Source organism: Idiotropiscis lumnitzeri, chromosome 6 (genome assembly GCF_059441095.1).
Source record: "Idiotropiscis lumnitzeri isolate Australia: NSW breed Sydney's pygmy pipehorse chromosome 6, RoL_Ilum_1.0, whole genome shotgun sequence".
Taxonomy (NCBI): domain Eukaryota; kingdom Metazoa; phylum Chordata; class Actinopteri; order Syngnathiformes; family Syngnathidae; genus Idiotropiscis; species Idiotropiscis lumnitzeri.
The window spans coordinates 1,153,084-1,175,972 of record NC_142396.1 but is presented as its reverse complement, the minus strand read 5'-3'; the positions used below and the strand labels follow the sequence as shown (position 1 = coordinate 1,175,972).

At 41.5% G+C, this 22,889-nt stretch overlaps 1 protein-coding gene across 1 annotated transcript; it reads right to left on the bottom strand.

Moving 5' to 3' along the window:
* Positions 1-7,821: 7,821 nt before the first annotated feature.
* LOC148334418 (neuronal membrane glycoprotein M6-a-like) lies at positions 7,822-22,889 on the bottom strand. Its single transcript, XM_088297609.1, has 7 exons — positions 22,654-22,889; positions 14,243-14,435; positions 12,760-12,916; positions 12,164-12,317; positions 11,599-11,675; positions 11,440-11,505; positions 7,822-9,719 (listed from the first exon to the last, which is right to left on the bottom strand). The coding sequence occupies exons 1-7, from the start codon at positions 22,688-22,690 to the stop codon at positions 9,567-9,569; spliced, it is 837 nt and encodes a 278-aa protein (XP_088153735.1). The 5' UTR covers positions 22,691-22,889; the 3' UTR covers positions 7,822-9,566.

Here is a 22,889-nt window from a genome sequence, read left to right as displayed (position 1 = left end):
AAATACTGTACGTGAAGTTGCTCTTCACAATATACGGTTAGTGACTTGTTTTACACAATTCAGGATCATGTTTGTTATATCACAGAATTACGATAAATACATTGAAAAAAAAAACAGCAATATTAAATGGACGGTTTTGCTTTCTCTTTGGTATATTAAAATTCCAGTTAAATTAATACAAACGTGGTGATGTGTGTCTGGATTTTTTCTTCAAATAAAATAAAGTCAAATAATATAGGAGAGCTCAAGATTTAGGTAAGGACATTGGAGTTCAGCTCCTATAAAGAGAGTTAGTGACAATTACATTGATGGACGAAAACCCACTTCTGTCAGTGCTTAGGCGATCTTTTTTTTTTTTTTTTTAATGCTTCTGGATGATTAATTCGTAGCAGTCGTAGTTACGATAATACATAAACATGTTTTCCACGGAATTCCTATTTGTCCTTATCCACATCACGTTGAAGCAGTTTCCACATTTCTGTTTTGAAATTAAGACACAAACGCAATGGTTTACTTATTAACAAGTACACAAGTGTAATATTTCATTTTATTTATATATGCAAGCAAGTTGATGTCTTTACAAATAAAAAAGCCACTGTCTGCCCAAGCTGTTGGCACAGATATGTACAAAAATGGGGGAGTGAATCAAAGAAAGCCTGCTACTAAGCAACTAGAGTGGAGTACAAAAAGTCTACTACGGAAACAAAGAAAAAAAAAACATCTCCCAACGTCCAAAATGTCTAACCTTGATGTTTGCGGAAATAGCTGCTAATCATTTTAAGGTTGCAGACTCATATCAGTTTGTAGCTCAGTTGTAAAGATTTGAATAAATTCAGGAATAGAGGTGCAGATTGTCCTTCCAGTAATTCCGAGTTGCCGATTAGAGCTGCAGAACTCACACTGTCAAATGACAACTCGAACGGTTGAAATGAAAATAACATCTCACAGAATGATAGAAATCACATTTGTGTTTTTTGAAGGTCTGCTTCAAGCTGAAATCAATCATAGACAACAAAAGCCGAGGTTGCGGAAAGGTGGTATTGCGAGTCCAATAAAGCACCGGGCAGCGGGTAGACAAGAAGGACGCAGGATGTGTCAAAAGAAAAACATTTTCACAGGGAGATTCAAACAAACGGGGAGAACAAGCAGCTCACATCCGCTTCCACTTTGTAACACCGTTGGTGACATTCCTGATTCACACAGAAGATTTCCACTTCAACAAATATGTCATTGGATCTTTACATCATTTTGGACCACGTTGGCATCCCAGCCCAAAACAATTGTGTCCCATTTTCGACTGTTACTCACGTCGATTTTCACGTTTCTAGCCGCCGTTGTCGACTTCGTTGCTATGGCGACGTGAGCTGTGCAGCTTAAGCTTGTTGCTAGGCAACGTGCCGATTTCATTGACAACAAAGTTTCAAGAACCAATTCTAAGAATGTCTCCGGTGTGATTTCAAGATTGCCATAAGCTCATCGACAACTACACGTGAGAGAAAGAGGCAAAGGATGTGAGCTGAAGTGCATAATGGATGGCCAGAGCAATACATTACAGCTTAGCTGCAAATCTCTTGGAAAAAAACAAAAAAAAAACAAGAACTATCACTTAAGACTTGCAGTTGAATCATGCACTTATATGCCAGAAATTGAAGGTTAATCGTTCTTTTGGTGAAACTGGAACAATATATTGCTCTGGTGGTAAACAACTAAACAAGCTAGCTAGCTTAGCAACACCATTAGCAACTAGGACTTCAATACTGCCAGCTAAAAAGTGAAAAACAAAAACAAAAAAATTGCAGAACAGCGCTAGTGGGAATTATTTTTTTTGTACTGTTTAATCATTAAAATTATGACCATTGAATGCATAACCGTGCCACAAACAACAACTAGATTCACTGTCTTTTTTTTTATTAACCTAGAATAAGATTTTCTTCATTTTTATGAATGAATTCATTTTTCTCATTGTTACGTCTTCATGTTATACCAATGCTGCAAGACTATACACAGGTCCCACAAAGGGGACATCAATGCACATACACACCAAGAATAAGAGATAGAGAGCTCACAATGGTCAATAAGTGCACAAAACATTTTTTTTTGTATCTGAGGTTAAAAACACTGACAAGACATCCATTGTCAGGCAATGAAATGATATGAAATGAATGCTGTTAATGCAAAAACTAGACCCTTAAAAATACCGCCTGTTTTCAGCCAAGACACACCTGAACGCAGTCACAGTCTGGTGAAGGTTTGCCTATTGTGCCGCCGCCAGCCTGCATTTACACACGGTGAGGATATCGTCCAAACTGGTGGAACTTAGATTTCAATCGGATCGCGACGGTTTGCCACATCTTTCCAAAGCTCTTAAAACTTGGGGAAAATACCTTGGTGTTCGTTTTCAATTGGTGGTCAAATACGATGCCGAAAATGTCGCATCCCTTTTATGTCAAATGGTACTTTTATTTTCACCAAATCAGAAAATGTGAAAATATGAACAGCATTTGTTTTATTAACCAGCTTCACGGCTGCTGAGATATATTTGACGTCATTTTGTCTTCTTCCATCAGTATAATGCGTGTGTGTGTGTGTGTGTGTGTAAATGCAGTTGAAATGGTGAGAAGCTGGACAATGAGACTAAACTTCACCCTTCAGACTTTGTCACTATCCGAAATCATTTTCTCGGCTGTTCACCCCAACTGTTTGACATATATGTATCTTTATACAGAATATATTTGTAAGTGCAGCGCATGTTGCTGCTGAGAAAAAAAACAAAACCAAAAGACATGAATTCACCTTTTTAGACACCCTTCTGTTATTATGATTTGACAAAAATAGGATTAAAAGTTCTTAATAAAATAGTGAAATGTTACTGTGAACAGTACAAGAGCAGAGTTATGGCTCAGAGTGATGGCAAGAGTGGACATTGTGTGCGTGTGTGTGTGTGCGTGTGTGTGTGTGTGTTTCTCTGCTGGTTGTCTCATCATCAATCTATGAAGTATTCAATCATCCTCATCTCAACAATATAGCTATTACTCTTTCAACCATCTCTACTGGCAGATAGAGACTCACATTCCCTCAGAGCTTCTTCTTGGTCATACAATCATTTGAACTAATCATTTTCCGAACTTTTCGTACGAACAAAACAGGCCTTGTGAAAGAATTCGAAGAAAGCTGCAAAGTAGCTCTTAATCCAAATGAGCACCGAACTCCGACAAAAAATGATTGCTGTTAAAGCTAACAAGAGTTTGCTGTGATGCCTTTCCACCACACGTCTCGTCAAGGCTGTCAAAAGGTGCGAGTCCGACACCTCCAGAACAAATTCACCCTTGAAAAGATCCAGTTAGGACCGCAATAAGAACATGCTCGAGGTTACCCAGAAAGTCGCAAGAACGTAATTTAGGAATCAGATGAGACAGCATTCGCAGTTATCTCTTCTTGATACCATTGACGTGTTGTCCCGTTCTAGTGAGGATTCGAATCCAACTCATGACAAAAAGAGCCATTTTGGTATAATTACACTTTGATACACAAAGACGTCAAACGACTGAACATGATAGCAAAAGCATAGATTCAAAGTCTCACAATGACTGGTGGAGTTTTTGTGTTGTTTTTTTCTTTTTTGTGCAGAATCACATGAAATTGTGAATGTGATGATCAACGATCCCCCCCCCCCCACACGCTGCCCTTTGCATGTATCCCAATATTAAAATTACACATGAACGATGCTGGTAAAAATGTGGCAAAAATTCGAAAAAGGTGAGAAAAATGTCTTAACAGACTTGAAGACAATAAAACGTTGACATGACATTTTAAAAGACTTTGTGCTGCTAAGATGTGCTGTTTCTGGAGTACAAATCACAAGTTTACACAAACATTGTCAGAGAGGGAGGGGGGGGGGAGAGCCCAATTTCAAAGTTGTTTCAAATGATCAGACAGTTTTAAGTGCTAATTGTGAACCTAATTCGTCAGATATGAGGTTTAGAGCCCAAATTTACCATCACCTTACTAGCGTCTGTGGCCACCTTATAGGGGAAGTCAACCCCCCTAAAAAATCATTTGCAATAATATGTTTGATGTGCCTTTACTGGTCCAAACACGGCATTCTGATTAATATTGCGTTTGTAGAAAATGAGTTAAGCAGGGAAATCCACGTGTTTTTAGACATCTCAGACGGCGGCCATTTTGTCCCCGCTAACTACTGAAAATGACATCACAGGTTGCTCAGGGCCCAGGTACACCAACTTGAGCCATGATTGGTCGTTTGCTGAGCAACTGTGATGTCATTTTGAGTTGCTAGACGTGACAAAATGGCCGCCGCCTGCGATGGCTTAAAACGGGTGGATTTTGCCGCTGAACTCATTTCCCGCAAACACAATATTAATCCGAATGCCGTCTTTCAACTGCATAGAACATATTCTTCAGATTTTTTGGAGGGTGGTCTTCCCCTTTAAGTGAACAATTCATATTCATTATTCAACTACAGAATTAAACACCATTAAGTGCATCTTGCTTACTTAAAGAAAAAAAGCCTCAGCCTGCTAAGCACGTGACCATTTCTGAAATGCGCTTGTATTTCCTTTCCTAGGACGCCCGTTCTGTCTTGGAAACAACCAATGAAACTGGGCTCGGGATGAGAGTTAGGAAAAGATTTGGTCAGGGTTGAAGTGAGTCAAGCTACACTTTTGTACCCATTGAAGTACAAAGTTCCCCGGAAACCATTTTTCTTTGCAAAAGCATCATCCGAATGTGGGTAAATGACAGAGCACAGCATGACGCCACCGTACAACACCGCCTGCACAACACTGACCATTCAGCCGCATAATGAACGTGTGTGTGTGTGTGTGTGTGTGTGTTTGCGCATTGTAGGTGTCGAGGTTTTGATGGTGGTGCCACCATGAAAAGATGAGCTTTACAAACAATGACGTCTTCCGTGTGTCTTCGGCTGACTGTTGCTTTAGCGTGTCATGCTAGCAGCGGACGTTTCCTATTTTTATTGAGTTCATGTACAGTGCCTAACATTTCTATTCGACCTCCACCCACGTGTATGATTTATGCTGACTTTTTTTTTTTGGGAATCAGTTAAATCACCGGTATCTCGAAGCCCTTAAAAATAAATAAATATTTTTAATGCTAACCTATCGTACTGTTTTACAAAGAAAAATGTTTGAGTACTTTATAAACTATTAATATTTTGATATATTTACTTGTTCCAAATGTTGAATGTTATTGTTGATGAATTATCGGCCCGGTAGGTTAATCGTTCTTTTGGTGAAACTGGAACAATATATTGCTCTGGTGGTAAACAACTAAACAAGCTAGCTAGCTTAGCAACACCATTAGCAACTAGGACTTCAATACTGCCAGCTAAAAAGTGAAAAACAAAAACAAAAAAATTGCAGAACAGCGCTAGTGGGAATTATTTTTTTTGTACTGTTTAATCATTAAAATTATGACCATTGAATGCATAACCATGCCACAAACAACAACTAGATTCACTGTCTTTTTTTTTTATTAACCTAGAATAAGATTTTCTTCATTTTTATGAATGAATTCATTTTTCTCATTGTTACGTCTTCATGTTATACCAATGCTGCAAGACTATACACAGGTCCCACAAAGGGGACATCAATGCACATACACACCAAGAATAAGAGATAGAGAGCTCACAATGGTCAATAAGTGCACAAAACATTTTTTTTGTATCTGAGGTTAAAAACACTGACAAGACATCCATTGTCAGGCAATGAAATGATATGAAATGAATACTGTTAATGCAAAAACTAGACCCTTAAAAATACCGCCTGTTTTCAGCCAAGACACACCTGAACGCAGTCACAGTCTGGTGAAGGTTTGCCTATTGTGCCGCCGCCAGCCTGCATTTACACACGGTGAGGATATCGTCCAAACTGGTGGAACTTAGATTTCAATCGGATCGCGACGGTTTGCCACATCTTTCCAAAGCTCTTAAAACTTGGGGAAAATACCTTGGTGTTCGTTTTCAATTGGTGGTCAAATACGATGCCGAAAATGTCGCATCCCTTTTATGTCAAATGGTACTTTTATTTTCACCAAATCAGAAAATGTGAAAATATGAACAGCATTTGTTTTATTAACCAGCTTAACGGCTGCTGAGATATATTTGACGTCATTTTGTCTTCTTCCATCAGTATAATGCGTGTGTGTGCGTGTGTGTGTGTAAATGCAGTTGAAACGGTGAGAAGCTGGACAATGAGACTAAACTTCACCCTTCAGACTATGTCACTATCCGAAATCATTTTCTCGGCTGTTCACCCCAACTGTTTGACATATATGTATCTTTATACAGAATATATTTGTAAGTGCAGCGCATGTTGCTGCTGAGAAAAAAAACAAAACCAAAAGACATGAATTCACCTTTTTAGACACCCTTCTGTTATTATGATTTGACAAAAATAGGATTAAAAGTTCTTAATAAAATAGTGAAATGTTACTGTGAACAGTACAAGAGCAGAGTTATGGCTCAGAGTGATGGCAAGAGTGGACATTGTGTGCGTGTGCGTGTGTGCGTGTGTGTGTGTGTTTCTCTGCTGGTTGTCTCATCATCAATCTATGAAGTATTCAATCATCCTCATCTCAACAATATAGCTATTACTCTTTCAACCATCTCTACTGGCAGATAGAGACTCACATTCCCTCAGAGCTTCTTCTTGGTCATACAATCATTTGAACTAATCATTTTCCGAACTTTTCGTACGAACAAAACAGGCCTTGTGAAAGAATTCGAAGAAAGCTGCAAAGTAGCTCTTAATCCAAATGAGCACTGAACTCCGACAAAAAAATGATTGCTGTTAAAGCTAACAAGAGTTTGCTGTGATGCCTTTCCACCACACGTCTCGTCAAGGCTGTCAAAAGGTGCGAGTCCGACACCTCCAGAACAAATTCACCCTTGAAAAGATCCAGTTAGGACCGCAATAAGAACATGCTCGAGGTTACCCAGAAAGTCGCAAGAACGTAATTTAGGAATCAGCTGAGACAGCATTCGCAGTTATCTCTTCTTGATACCATTGACGTGTTGTCCCGTTCTAGTGAGGATTCGAATCCAACTCATGACAAAAAGAGCCATTTTGGTATAATTACACTTTGATACACAAAGACGTCAAACGACTGAACATGATAGCAAAAGCATAGATTCAAAGTCTCACAAGGACTGGTGGAGTTTTTGTGTTGGTTTTTTCTTTTTTGTGCAGAATCACATGAAATTGTGAATGTGATGATCAACGACCCCCCCCCCCCCCCCACACGCTGCCCTTTGCATGTATCCCAATATTAAAATTACACATGAACGATGCTGGTAAAAATGTGGCAAAAATTCGAAAAAGGTGAGAAAAATGTCTTAACAGACTTGAAGACAATAAAACGTTGACATGACATTTTAAAAGACTTTGTGCTGCTAAGATGTGCTGTTTCTGGAGTACAAATCACAAGTTTACACAAACATTGTCAGAGAGGGAGGGGGGGGGGAGAGCCCAATTTCAAAGTTGTTTCAAATGATCAGACAGTTTTAAGTGCTAATTGTGAACCTAATTCGTCAGATATGAGGTTTAGAGCCCAAATTTACCATCACCTTACTAGCGTCTGTGGCCACCTTATAGGGGAAGTCAACCCCCCTAAAAAATCATTTGCAATAATATGTTTGATGTGCCTTTACTGGTCCAAACACGGCATTCTGATTAATATTGCGTTTGTAGAAAATGAGTTAAGCAGGGAAATCCACGTGTTTTTAGACATCTCAGACGGCGGCCATTTTGTCCCCGCTAACTACTGAAAATGACATCGCAGGTTGCTCAGGGCCCAGGTACACCAACTTGAGCCATGATTGGTCGTTTGCTGAGCAACTGTGATGTCATTTTGAGTTGCTAGACGTGACAAAATGGCCGCCGCCTGCGATGGCTTAAAACGGGTGGATTTTGCCGCTGAACTCATTTCCCGCAAACACAATATTAATCCGAATGCCGTCTTTCACCTGCATCGAACATATTCTTCAGATTTTTTGGAGGGTGGTCTTCCTCTTTAAGTGAACAATTCATATTCATTATTCAACTACAGAATTAAACACCATTAAGTGCATCTTGCTTACTTAAAGAAAAAAAGCCTCAGCCTGCTAAGCACGTGACCATTTCTGAAATGCGCTTGTATTTCCTTTCCTAGGACGCGCGTTCTGTCTTGGAAACAACCAATGAAACTGGGCTCGGGATGAGAGTTAGGAAAAGATTTGGTCAGGGTTGAAGTGAGTCAAGCTACCCTTTTGTACCCATTGAAGTACAAAGTTCCCCGGAAACCATTTTTCTTTGCAAAAGCATCATCCGAATGTGGGTAAATGACAGAGCACAGCATGACGCCACCGTACAACACCGCCTGCACAACACTGACCATTCAGCCGCATAATGAACGTGTGTGTGTGTGTGTGTGTGTGTGTTTGCGCATTGTAGGTGTCGAGGTTTTGATGGTGGTGCCACCATGAAAAGATGAGCTTTACAAACAATGACGTCTTCCGTGTGTCTTCGGCTGACTGTTGCTTTAGCGTGTCATGCTAGCAGCGGACGTTTCCTATTTTTATTGAGTTCATGTACAGTGCCTAACATTTCTATTCGACCTCCACCCACGTGTATGATTTATGCTGACTTTTTTTTTGGGGGAATCAGTTAAATCACCAGTATCTCGAAGCCCTTAAAAATAAATAAATAAATATTTTTAATGCTAACCTATCGTACTGTTTTACAAAGAAAAATGTTTGAGTACTTTATAAACTATTAATATTTTGATATATTTACTTGTTCCAAATGTTGAATGTTATTGTTGATGAATTATCGGCCCGGTAGGCCAGTCGAGAGCTCGATAAAATTGAAAAGAGTCTAAAAAGTCTTCATTTGAAGCATTTTGCGATGTTGAATGCGATTTGCTGCTGGGCTAATAAAATTGTTATGCACCGCATCGTCATTCAAAGTCACTTTTCAACGGCAGCAAAAACTACAAAGGAAAAGTCTTCATCAATTTTTACGTCTTCAATTTCTTTTCTTTTGAGTTGTTACTTAATAAAGGTAATGAACGACTTTTTATTGAATTTGAGATTGCTTCCTGTCATTCATGCACAGTCACTAATTCAATATCCTTCAACAACATCCGTTTTCTTTTTTTTTTCATGAAATATTTTGTCTCTGTGAGCAAAGTGCTGAGGGCTCCTCATCTTAACGAAGGTCTGATTTCATTCCAAGATGCCAAACGTTTGGATAATCTCTCATGTGCTCCTTGGCGTTGCCAAAGTCGTATTTGTAATCGTGACGATCCGCTTTCACTCAACGTGACGGATGTTTGGCACGTTGGCGTAGATCACCAAGGCACAAGATCAACTGGAAGCACACGCAGGAAGTCAACGTTTTCCTTTCATCATTTAGGCGGCGTTATTATTTTACCGATGTGGATTGTTTCATATGTGACGCGAGATAGATGTGCTGCAAGTTTGTGTGTGCGAATAAATTGTTTTGTGTGTCTGTTTGGCAAGTGCATGCGATGTTTGCCATGACGTGTGTTTATGTGTAGGCATTGAGGCGTTCTTTGGAGCGTGTAGAGTGGATGTCATGCAGCTCCTGCTCCTCCTTGGACTTGATATCTTCATATTTCTGCATCCGACTGGCGTCCTTCAGGTATCCCCAGTTGGCGGCTAAGGCCATCAGGAAATGGACCTGCAGGGATGAGAAGAAAGCAGGAAAAGGCCCACTTTTACTTCTGGACATTCAGCAGAACCTCGTTTTTCTTGTTCGTCGGCTTGATTTCAATAAATATCTTTGTTCAGTGGAGTTATATATTCGAACGTCTCCCCGTTCTCTAGAAGTGGTTAGAAATGATGATGATCATATTGATACACAAACAGATGATTTCCATCCCAACTAAAAATGATTGACGATCGTTTTGACTTGGTGGGCGGGGTTTGGACGGACGGCCGTGGGAGAGAAAAGCCAAGATGTGAAAACCTCACATAGGACGGCTTGAGCCCCGATTTGAACTCGTGAACCTCTTGACTGTGAGGGAGACGCGTTCACCGCAACACTTGTTAAATACCGGTCGACATAAACAATTTCGTCTCATCGTGAAAGCATAAACTGAATCAGTGGCGGGGCGTGCATTTCACACCCGGGGGCCTTTAGTGAACTCCTATTTAGTCCGACTTGAAATCAATCCCCTTCTCATATTGGCATCATTTATGACACCACGGCTGGACAAACAAGATCCAGAAACACGTGCACAGTACTAAGCCAGTGTTGGACGAGCTAGCTTCTCTTGAAAATGGCCTGGCAAGTGAATCTGGGTTTAAAAAAGCAAACATTGATTTGAAATTTTCAAACGGTCGCCAGTTACGACTTTCGAGTGTGTTGATTTCCCATAGCGCTGCCCCCTCACAAAACGCGTTCATCGCCTTCAGCGTAAAGCCAACGAGAAGGCCTTACCGCCATCAACTCGTGATCGCAATTTTCTATCAAGGCTAAAAGTCCCCTTGAGACACAATACTGACGCCCGTACGATTGTACCTGAAGGCCTCGGACGAATCGTGCGTGCTACTGCTATTATGAAATCTGCCCGGCAACATGAGCTCGCTGAATTTTCATTGGATAAAATCTCCCCCCTAAAAATACAAGACTAGGATATAATATGACATCAATGAGGAGAATATGATGATGATTTCTTGATTTTATGTTAGGCCAGCAGGGAAGGCCTTGACCGCCCGCCACTGCTAATTACAGAAATCATTGCATTAATATCAATTTAGATTTTGAGCAGAATCTTGAGCGAGAAAAATAACCTAATTTTACCGACATGATATATTTCTGCAGATTAGATGTGCAACACAGAGCTGGTAATTTTTTACACATGGAAATTTTGGTCCTCTGAAATCAGCATGCGAGTGGGTGGAGTGTTTTTCTGGGATGAATGCCAACCCCCCGTGAATCGAAGGAACGATGAACAAGTGCAGAAATAGAAGGATGTGTGTGTGTGAGAGAGAGATAAAGCTTTGCTTTGTCCGACAAGGGCCACGAGATAACGCGATTAACAGCAATGATGTCGCTAGGAGCCTTCCGATTGCATTCAGCGTGGAGCCGGATCTCCGAAGAACTCAACGATAAGCATCGGTTCAGATATTTGCACAGCTTGGTGACTCGCTCGCACTGCAGACATCTTGCCAAGCACGCCTCATGCTGGTTTCAAAAGGGAGCGAGATTTCGTCATCTGCACAATTGGCAGTGGACCTCCCTGACAAAAAGTCACATTTTTGAAACAACCAAATCTTCAACCAGTTTCTGTTTTGTTTATCTTCGCCATCCCAGCGGACTTTGCACGAGAGGTGCGGTACCGGTCGAAATGAAATATCGTTTTTCTTTGGGATTTTGTCATGAGATGCGTGCTCACCATTGCGATCACAGCCGCTCCCGCTCCAGCCAATGCACACACGAACAGATGGAAGGTCAAGTCCAGCTGCAAGAGTCGCCATCAGATAAGGCAATCGTTCATGTCGACGCTTTACGCTTGTTTTCCGATCACTTCTAAAAATCCCGCAGCAGTTCTTACCTCATTGGATTCGCACATCTTGAAGAACTTTTCCGATCCCGTGCAAACCTTCCTCTCCTCAGAAATGGTCACAGCACCTGATGAGCACGAGACGAACTGATAATCTGATTTTTGTCCTATGGAGCCTTCAAGGTTACCGCTTTGTTGTCATTTGAAAACAAATGTAAACCATTACCATAAAAATAGAAACAAAAAAAAAACATGAATTTTGCAGGCATGGGGATTGGTTTGTGTGTCCAAATAATCCAGGTCTGAAGTGAGGGACCAGATAAAATACATGTGTCCAACTCAAGGCCCGGGGGCCAGATCTGGCCCGCAGCCTTATTTTATATGGCCCACAAAGGGCAAATCTTGCGCGTCAACTTTTTGTTTGGAGCAAAAATGTTTTTCACGTTTAAGATATGAGATGTTGCCATTTATTTGTGATCAATCCTCCACTTTTGAAATAAATTGAAGACGTTTTGAACAAACAATGATTTGAGCTGTGAGCTAAGCGTCGGTCAAACTTTCAAGACATGGATGCTTGTCATCGATCCAAGCACCGGCGATGGTTCGTGTTGCATACCAAACTGGCGGAGATCCAGACAGAGGTTGGCTCCCTCAACCACGCTGGTGTTCTTGCACATGGACCAAACGTTGAAGTACATGAAAACCGGCAGGCTGGTGAGCGCTGTCACACCCAGCCACACCAGGAAAAACAGGTAGGCCAGGAACATCAGCTGAACACACAGAAGGCAATCAGTAACCCAAAAAAAAAAGATTGATTGATTTGCAATCAACCAGCACGCCGGGTGAAAAACAACCAATCAGAGACAAGGCGTGACCGATGAATTTTCGTTAATTTGCAGCGCACTCGATGGCACACTCTTCGTGAGTACATGCACGCGTGTGGCCCCCTGCTGATTGGTTCAGTTTTATCCAGGCGTTAGAAAGGCTGTTCTCTGGAGGATCATCAAAAAACAAAAGTAGTTGTCTATTATTTTTCTTTTCAAGCCTGAATTGCCTTGAGTTGCCGACACAGTTAAAAATTTCCCGTCATTGCTACTTACTATTCAATGTCAAATCTGATTAAAACAAACTGAATATGGTTCCGGGTGACTAACGTGAAGTTTCTTATTAGGAAAGAAATAAATGCAAAGTCCGATCATGTGACTTTCGTACAAATGCAGTCAGGCAGCGTCCACAAGCGGTGATCTTGAACTCTCCATACAGATCCCGAATTGCTCCAGTGGTGAAAAACGCCTCCACCAGCAACAGCACTCCGAAGACAAAGAATCCAGCGGCAAGGCCATAGATGATGTACTTGAGGATGTCAATGCTGTCGGCAAAATAAACAACACACTTCATTCGAGCTTGATGTATTCTTCATCATGTCATCAGGTCATTATATAATTATGGAGGATTTCTTTTTGCTGACTTGTCCCAAAAAATAAAAACAATTAAAAAATGCAGCCAAATCGGCAGCCATATTGCGGAACGACGCGTCGTTCCAAAGAGGCGTCATACATAACCGCGGGCACTCATACAAGGCGAGTGATTGTTTCCCGGCCGCGAGATCGACCAATGAGAGCACGGGTGGATTTATTCCCGTGACATTTAAAAGGTTGGGAAGCATGTCTTTGTCGTTGCAATGGTGTGATAGAGGCGTAAATCCAATAAAAAAAATAAATAATAATAATAAGTCGACCTCCACTTTGCAGCATCACACTGAAAAACAGCCAGCGTTGTAATTCTGCTTTGAGCACAACTTCATTTTATTTATTTAATCGTACGACATGCTGCTCATTGTACATATTCTAACTTATTTCATAGAAATTGTGAGCTTAAACAAAATGAAATGTTTATATTTTCATTCCGGGATTTTTGTTTCTTTCTCCTTTTTTTTCCCAGATTTGGGAGCTTTAGACATTTGAACGCTGCTGTAGAAAAGGCTGCTCAGAGACTGTGACAGCGGCTCCTTTAAGAGGGCGGAGTTTAGTGCTCCAACTCACGTGCGTGGGCGTGCGTGTATATAAGAAGGAGGAAGAGGGGAGAATCGTGTCAGTCTGTCTATCGAGCTAAGTTTGAGTTGTAGTCCACATTTATCCTGCTTTGAGTTGTGCGTGAGACAAATAAGTTACAGCTTTAATAACACTGTTTGTTTGTCTGTACAATCCACGATTCACTGCTAATTAGTAACATGCAATGTTCAATTTTTATTATTTTCCTTTTAGAACCACACGAATAGAGCATCAAGAAATGTGTACTTTGACTGCAACTTTATTAAAAGACCTGAACCACAAGACCATATCCTCATTATTGGAGTTCTAACCGGACTCTCAACAGCGATTTGCATTCTCCTCCCAGCACTAGTCAGTTACATATTTTTCAGCTGCAATCATCCATTCAACGACCAAATCGTTAAGTTGAAGTCAGATGGTCTTAAAAATGAGTATTAGAACCACAAAATAAATATCATCTTATTTCTGGTGAATAAAGAAAAACTACATTATGATTCAAACTGTCGTGGAAGCCTGGAAAAATAATATTGGGGCATTGATGAAATAAAACACAATGACATTGTTATAAAGTTGTAAACTCAAGTTTTTGAAAAGCAATCTTGATCACATAACCAGATACGGTTTGAGTTCTTGTAATCACTCACATGGTAAACACATCCAGTGTTGCTCCAGGGGCTCGGATGACCTCAAAGTAGTTCTGGAGGATGGTGACGGTGCCGCTCAAAGCTTCGTGGCCACACCCACAGAACAAGGCCACGCCCATGTAGAGGAGGATGGTGGCGATGAGGGATGCCCACGGCAGACTGCCCACACATCGCTCACAACACTCCTTACAACCTAGACGGACACGGAAAACATTAATAGGACAACGCGGTCCAAATAGGAAAATAAATAAATACAATCAAATAAATTTGAATCAGATAACATGACATTCGGACCGCAAAGACTCAATGTGTTGCACGAATCAAAATTTCACTTCCCACAAATGAAAATGCCACGTGATTCCCAGCATGCTCGTCAACAGTCACGTGCACTTAAAAGACGATCGTCATTTGCGCCGTCATGAGGAAATAATTCAAGGAGCATCGTGGATGAAAGGGTGGGCGTGGCCTCTAAATTGAAGGTCGGCTTAAGCAAGTTCAGTGAGCAGCGACCGAAAGCAGATCCTGAATAAAAGTGCATTCAGTGGACGTCGAGCAGGAAACACAAACGAGGGCGTTACCGTAACGTGAATGACTTTTTAGGTGAGAGCTTTTATCCAATCCAAATTCATCTATTTTGTGTTGCCAGGCAGATTTCATAGTATGCCTTCTGACTGAAGCCGGATTCTGATTGGATAAAAACTGTCACCTAAAAATTTGACATCAATGTGAAGAATGTGATCCTGATTTCTTGATGATGTGAGGCCAGCAGAGAAGGCCTTGATGGCCTTGACCGCCCGCCACTGAATTTAGGTAAGATGTGTAATAGGTCCAGAAAGACTTTTATCGTATTTTGTCAAACTTGTAGCTTAATCCTCTACACAAAAAGATGTTCCACTTGGTCCCACCCAAGCGTCCGATGACATTGGCCGTTAAACGACAAGCTCCACCCCCTGATGGATGATGCGTACGACGTGGGAAATTGGATGACGAGTGTAATTGGATGTGGCCTCAACAGCTGTCCTGGCAACTGTGAGTGTGAGCGTGAAGGCGGCGGCGGCGGCGATCTCGCTTCCGCTCAGTGACATACAACGGCTTGTCCTGAACTCAGCGTTCTCGTGATATAGAACAAAATGTATTGAATAGAATCGTGAGCCAGGATTGAGGTCACGGAGTTTATTGGAGTGGCAAGCGCAGCGTCGGAAATTACAGCCTCCAAAATAGCTTTGGATGGTTTTAGAGCTCCGATTGCTCCATGTGCGCTCTTCTGCTGCGATGACTTTTATTTCAAATTTGTTTCTTTCAAACCATCGCAGCTGTTTTCCTTCAAATGTTTCCGTCATGGGTTTTTTGATGTTGTGAACGACGGATTCTCTTTCCTGCAATATTTTTTTTTCATTCAGACTAATTGGCTCGACAGACATTTAAGAATCCACTGAGGTGTTGGCTCTTTATTAATATGACCATTTAGTCATGTTCGTTTCAAAATGTGAAGCTGGAGGATCATGCACACGCACGCAGAAAGAGAAAATGTATGGAAAACAATCGAATGGTCTCTCTGGTTCTTGGAGGAGCGCTTGTGTGTTTTCATTTTTGTGAGTCATCCCACCGCTCATGTTTAATTGACCAGCCATGTTGCCATGCCAGCAGGGGTGTGGCAGGAGCCCGCTGACCCACTTTGCCTGTAGCGTTGTTATGGCAACAGTGCAGCTCGGCAAGCATCACACAGCCGTGCGAATACACATTTTCCTGCACAGACTCGCGGCCGCAAAACATGTCAGTTTGCTCAGCGCTCGATTTTGCAGAGCTCAATCCACAGATTACATTTTTCGAATATTGCGCAACTGAATAGCTGAATTTATAAATCTGCAATTGTATTTATATATACATAAACGGCCATTCAGTCATTATTTGAATGAAGACTATGATTATTTGTCACAATAGTCAGGCAGTTCTGCGTCAGATGGCGAAGATGTCTTATAAATGCGTTCTGAGCGTGTATGGAGATGGAGTGATTTTTTTATTTTTTTTCCCAAGCATTTCGTCACTACCTAAATATGTCATGACTTGAAATTTCGATGCATATTAAAGCAGTTTTATCAGCCACAGAATGTGTTTGTCATTGTGTGTTTTATAGTTGAGCCATGTCATAATCCTTCTCATATTTCCATATTTGGTTTTGATAAGCCGGCAAGACCCAGTGACCCGGTAAAAACTGGGGCACGCGAAGCACAAACGGCTGCAGACGCTCCATAAACATGAGGTTGCTTCCTTGATTTTTGACAAAGTTCAGCAATGGTAGGAAAGACATTTTTTTTTCTCCTTCATTTTTGGTGACCCGTCAGTCACGAATAAAGGTAAGACTCGCTCAACGTCGGGAAGTGGACTCGGAAGCATTTGGACTTTTTGGGACGGAATAAGTAGGAGGCTGCCGCTGTATTCTACGGGACTTGTTGTGGACAATACAGATGAGGGAAGCGTCCCGACATCTTGGCAACACGCACAAAAAGGACTTTGCACGCTCTGCCGCCGCTCGTTGCTCCCATGAAATCGGGCTCAGTGAATGCATCTCGGAGGATACGCTTCAGCAACGCGGTTTTTCAGGAAAAACGACATTTGGAGGAACACGCTTGTACGTGAATCAAAGTGGGTGAAACAACGACACAGCACTCAACAAACGCCAGTCCGGGAGTTTTCATCCTCGCCTGAGTTGACGGTGCACCCCAAACTTTGGATTGCTGCTACATCACCCTGAAAGACGAACACTGCTCTTTTTTCTGTGCAACTTTGGTTTTGCCTGAGCTCTCTCGAATCCAAATACCGTATTTTCCAGATCATAAGGCGCACCTGCATATAAGCTGCAGGAACTCCCCCACCCCCAAAATAAAAAAATTTAAAAATATATATATATATCCACACACACACAAATATACACTTATATTTTGAGTTTTAATCCAATTGGAATTCTGCTAGCTTGTGTTGCCAGGCAGATTTCATAATACTTATCGATTCTTCCTTGAGGGCGTCTGTTCTGTGTGACACAGTTGATAAACAGTTGCGATAGCCAATCAGATCACAAGTTGGTTGCAGTGAGCCTTCTCACAGGCCTCACGTTGAAAGTGCCAACGTGTGTGCGATTGGATAATCATTTGTGGGCAGGGCCAGGCCAGACATTCTTACCTGACGATCGTTTTTTTGTTTTGTTTTATGCGCTAATATTGAACCCACAGGCTTGTGAAATGAGTAAAAATGCAACCACATTATGATTTCAATTTCAAATCGACACCAATCAGAGTTGAATCCAGGTGACATCCCATTTTAACAACATCTTGGTGTTACACGCTAGGCTTTTTTTTATTACAGAGTGGTGATCATGCAACACCGACATTCATTTTAGAACGCTGTCACATAACATTTACATTTGTTTATTTTTGACTGCAGATCATTTCTTCCATTTTGAACAAAATATTAACTTTCAAGAATTTTTTTTCATTTAAGCGAAGTGACTTTGCAGTTTCTGTCCAGCATCGGAGCGGCCGGGCGGTTGCCCAGATCGGCAAAATAATTCCAGATGACACCGTGTGCGTGGTGTTGCTCTGCAAGTTGAACGTGTGCACGAGTGCTGAGCTAGCATTTCCCGACTCGCGATACACACTTTGCTCAGTACCTTTGTTTTTTTTTGTTTTTAGGTTTAGTTTACCGCTAACTTTTTTAAAAATTTTTTTATAAATTTTTGTTTTATATATATTTTTTTAATCATAATTATTTATTTAATTTGAAGTAGACCAGTCTGTAATCATGTCCCAAACTGATCTAATGCCATCGGACTACCGTAGTTGGACCTTAGCCCCCATTCTTGGCAAAACTTTGAATTGTAGGTTTTAAAACCTTTTTTATTATTACTGCTGTCATTTTTAATCACAATTTTCATATTTGGTGTGCTTGTTGCGGCATAAATGGTCTAACATCTTATGACATGGCTCAGTTGCGCTACTGTTATTTTCATGGACTAGTTTACTCGGTCAATAAAAAATTGGGCATCATTGCTAACCGCAAAGCCAAAAGCAAAATGAACGGTTGGGGAAGCCCGGCAGCGGTAAAGCCAAATGTCCCATGCAGATCCTTGAAATCGTCCTCGCGTATGCGCTCACACGCATGCACGCGTGCTCCTCGGCTGCTCAGATGATTCTGTGTGTCACTCAAAGAGTTCGTTCACCCTTAAATTCCTCCTCGCCTCACCATCACTGTCCACGGCTCACGCTGCAAATCCGTCAGTGTTAAAAGTTTGGGGACGGTGTTAAAAACAATTGCACTCAGTAATAAAAGAGCCTCTGTAACACGCAAATGTTGTTCAAATGTTGAAATTGAAATCACACCCTGACGTAAAAGATTGAAGTTGACCGGTTTGTCGAGACAATTTTCTTTGGTGTCGTTTTCCTCCTCATTTGCGAGATGGAAGCAAAGTTGTCAAGGGAGAATAACATCAATTCAGAACCTGGTTGCAAGACTGGACATGAATGAATGAATGAATGATGAATGCAGCCAGTTTTCAATGTGTCAAAATGAAAGCAACAGTCACGCATATCAGCTTGATCACGTTTTAGCATCTTGTCTCGCTGAAAAAAACGATTAAAATGAATGCCAGAAATGTGTGGGTACTGAAAATGAGAGGAAAATTCTTAATATCTTCATGTGGATTTGGCATTTCTTTTGACCCCGACTATTATTCCAACGAGTTTTGATGAATACATGAATGCATTTGGTAGTGAGGAGGAATCGTTCGGTTATTGGTGCGTCCGAGCTGATTTTATTCGTGGCAAGATGGGCAGAAATGATGAAAGAACATAAATTGACCCCTTTTCCGGCTAAAATCGATTCGGTCAAACAAATTTGTTTAAAATTGAAATTTTGCAATGTGTTTTATTTTCAAGTTGTTTGCCCACACTCGTATGGTGTTGGCATGAGCACTGAGTAGCGTTAATCAAAGCATTCAACAGTGTCATTATTGTCGCACTGTCAACACTACATTTTGTCTATTGGGTGTCGATCATTTTTAACACTTAAGTAAATGTTACCTTAACACTGGAGAGTGTGGATGCCTACAGACACTTTGCTGGTGTTCAAATTAACACCCGGTGGCAGGGGTACTCAAGTCCAGTCCTCGTGAGCCTAAATCCAGCCTGTTTGACATGTTTCCCATCCCCAACAAACTGTTCAAATGTTCAGGATGGTGATCAGGCGTCTGCAAACTTTACGGAAGACGACTGACTCGGCAAGATGTTTCATCAACTGTCTGTATTTTATTCAATGACTCTGAGTGTAAAAATCCATGATGAGAAGCGGTGCAGAGAAAGGATAGAAGGACAGTTGCAAGTGTGTTGTGTTGGGACACAACAGTAAAATAATAACAAATAAATAAATAATAAGATGAAACTTTATTTTACAGTCAGAATTGAATAAATTGATACTAAAAAATGTAATACAGTGCAATGAAATTTGTTGGCCGGTGCAATATGTTCTTTTATCTCCAATCCTTCATTTTCATAAAATCTATAATACTCGTGCTAATCCCTGAATGCAAATTACATGTTGTCTGTTGTACATTTTGTGTCACATGACACAGAACCCGAACCACTCAAATGCAGAGATGGAAACACTGAGCGGAGTTTGGTCCTTTGCCAGCTTCTCTCCTGCAACCAGTTGCAAGGATTCATAGCAAGCGTTGCGATTTTATGAGGCGATATCAATTAGAAATATTGTATAGCCAATCAAGTCCATTTTTTGGTGGCACTTTTGTCATTTTTGCCCAGAAACAACTGATCTGGGATTTGAATTTCAAATTTACGCTTATTCAGCCAGTTGAAACGCTTTCACCCACTGCTGTTTACTTTTCATGTCAAGTCATAAAACCATTTTCAAACCGCGCCCCACATTTCTCCTGTGTGGTTTTCCTTTCCAGTATTTGGTTGTCACTCTTACGCCACCCTGCAAAAGCTCTCCCGCTATGAGTGTGCTAAATTGATTTGTATTGACGACTTCATCCCTCCATTAAGTTCTTCTTCATTTCATAATAATGAAATGGAGACGAGGCTTATGAACAAGGCCCACGTCCATTTGCGCGTCTCTTTCAGCCTTCCTTCAGACTTAATTGAGCACTTATGCAAACTGAAGCCGTCACAGAATTACTTTTCACAAACGGTTTCCTGTGAAGCGCATCAGCCTAAATCACCATCAATCCTTGATTGGCCCGAAAATCATTTGTCTTCATTGTCTTACACATTTTTTGATATTTTCAATATCTTCTCCGCATGCAAGCTAACTGATCACAGAAGCAACAGCAATTATTAAATAGTCTCACCTCTCAACATTTATTGCCACGTTTGAAAATATATCGCGATGACAGGATGGGAATAACGATGACGCAATTTGTTCACCGCCATATTGCGATTCACAATTCGAATCGCGGAAAAAGTCCACTTTCACCGCCGTTGACGGATATAGAAGTTAAAAAGTACATTCATTCGAGCAGGATGGCAGCGAATGAGTTCATGTATTTAGAATTACGAATCTTATTTTTCGCCTTATTTCTTGTGTTGAGACAAACATGAGATGACCGAATAGTCCGTCCATGGACAGAAAACAAAATGGTGGAGAGATGAAAGGAATAATAAACAAGGGAGCATTCAAACTTGCAGTATGGCAAAGGCCAGATGGGCTGAAAAGATGTAAAGGGAGGTTGAGGGGGGGGGCTTGTGGGGGGGGGGGGGGGTGGTTGGCTTGTGAAGGTGGGGTGGGCGTAATTCTTGCGCCTCCCATTAGAACAAGGAGACAAGCTACTGTAAATTGTTGTAGAAGGTGCGGGCGGCAATGATTGTACATTCTCCTCCCAACAGCTTCGACGCCAAGACCGTGATCAAGAAAAAGTGGAGACGCAATGAAAATGGTAAACTGGTGGCGCAAGAAATGTGTGAGGAAAAACAAACATGACGAGGCCGCAGCCACAAACGATTGAAACGCTCATTCAATTCTAATTCCTCCCCAATTAGTACCAAATCATGGTGATGCTGTAAAATGTACTGATTATGCTGTTGAATATGATTTAGGCTGCTTGGCTGGGGGGGGGGGGGGGGGGGCAGGGAGGGTGAGGGGGCTCTCATGTGGGCGTAGGCCAAGCAAGATATTCATTGTCAGGCTTGAATCTCGGTCCTATTTCAACCCAAATGAAAAATATCAAGAACGAGGGGGGGGGGGGGCAAAAGAAAATTACGATGAAAAACATGTTTACATCAAATGCCAAACACAAATCGGATTGGCCAAAAAAGATTCCTTCCAGAAAAAAAAAAAATCAAAAAAAGCATGTCACAAAAGACGACAATATTTCTCTGGATTCAGAAGTCAATCATTTCAATAGAATTGTAATGATACGAATTGAAGATTTGAGTCTTTGGTTTCACCCGTGCGAGAGGAAGATGTGATGTTTCAAGCTCGGGATGCAAAGAAGAAAACGGACACGCCCATTTTGTCAAACGACAACAAGTCATCGAACGCGCTAAAAACACAAAGATGGTCTCAAAAAAATGATCGCTATCGTCAGAGGAACAAAGCATGAGCATAATCAACCATGCCATAAAGTCCAAATAAGAAAACAAAATGGATGATAGCTTGGAGAATGGGAGGGCAAGATGCTCAGGAGCAGCCAAAGCAAAAAAAAAAAAAAAACAGACAGTAAAAACGCAGCAACATTTGGATGGACAGTCAATCCCGACAAATGCCGTTGCAAAGTGCAAAACTGTCGCACGTACGGGACCAAGCCAGTGAGGGTCTCTCACAGGACACACAGAAAATGGAGGAAAGGCAGAGGAGAGGGACACAGACGGCCCCAAAACGGGAGACGAGGAGAGAGAGGAGAGGAAAAGGCGCTCAGACAAGCGTGAAGCGGCAACAATAGAGGCTAACAAAGAAAATCCCGACAGAGCCATCAATCACTGCTCCACTTTTGTTTTAACGTATATCCCCCCCCCCCCCCGTCTTCTTCCACTCATCCATTCATCCAACAATTTCTTCCATCCATCCGAAGCAAAACAACATCATCCGTCCGCTGTCTGCCATTTCATCTCATCCTCAATCTGCTTCATTATCCATTCATCAAAAAGACAGAATATGGCCGTATCTTCTGCAGGATTATCAAGACGGCTATCACGGCCCCCGTGGTAAATAAAGACAAAGGTAAAAATCATTTGCACCAGATAGTGAAGAGGATGCAGTACATGCCGTGCGTGTCTCTGCCGTGTCTGCCCACAACGCGAAAAGCGACTTGGGAGGATGTAGGAAGAGAACAATGAAACGATGCACGCATTTGATGAGGTGAAAAATAAAAAAATTAAATTTAAAAATCCATTTCAATCATGTCCTACCTTTCTGGCTTTGGGATTCATCCATGTTTTCCTCCATTGTTGCGGGTTAGAATCCTTTTGTGTGAGTATCGGGTGAAAGGCTTGAAAGCTCCTTGCTAGCGCTCAGCACGGTGCGCTTGTGCGTGTGCGTGTGCGTGTGCGTGTGTGTGTGGGAGGCTGTTTGTGCACGCGCGGATGTGTTTTTCTCCTCCTGCAGATGATGGAGGATCAGGGAAGTCCTGCTTTCAGCGCCGTCC

What these genes read in the sequence shown, in the direction of transcription:
- LOC148334418 (XM_088297609.1), bottom strand. Translation starts at nt 22,690, where the DNA reads ATGGAGGAAAACATGGATGAATCCCAAAGCCAGAAAG. An exon ending in TCTGGATCTCCGCCAGTTTG is followed by an intron (nt 11,676 to 12,163) that starts GTATGCAACACG and finishes CGTGCTCATCAG; the next exon opens with GTGCTGTGACCATTTCTGAG. An exon ending in GAGCGGCTGTGATCGCAATG is followed by an intron (nt 9,720 to 11,439) that starts GTGAGCACGCAT and finishes TCATCCCTGCAG; the next exon opens with GTCCATTTCCTGATGGCCTT.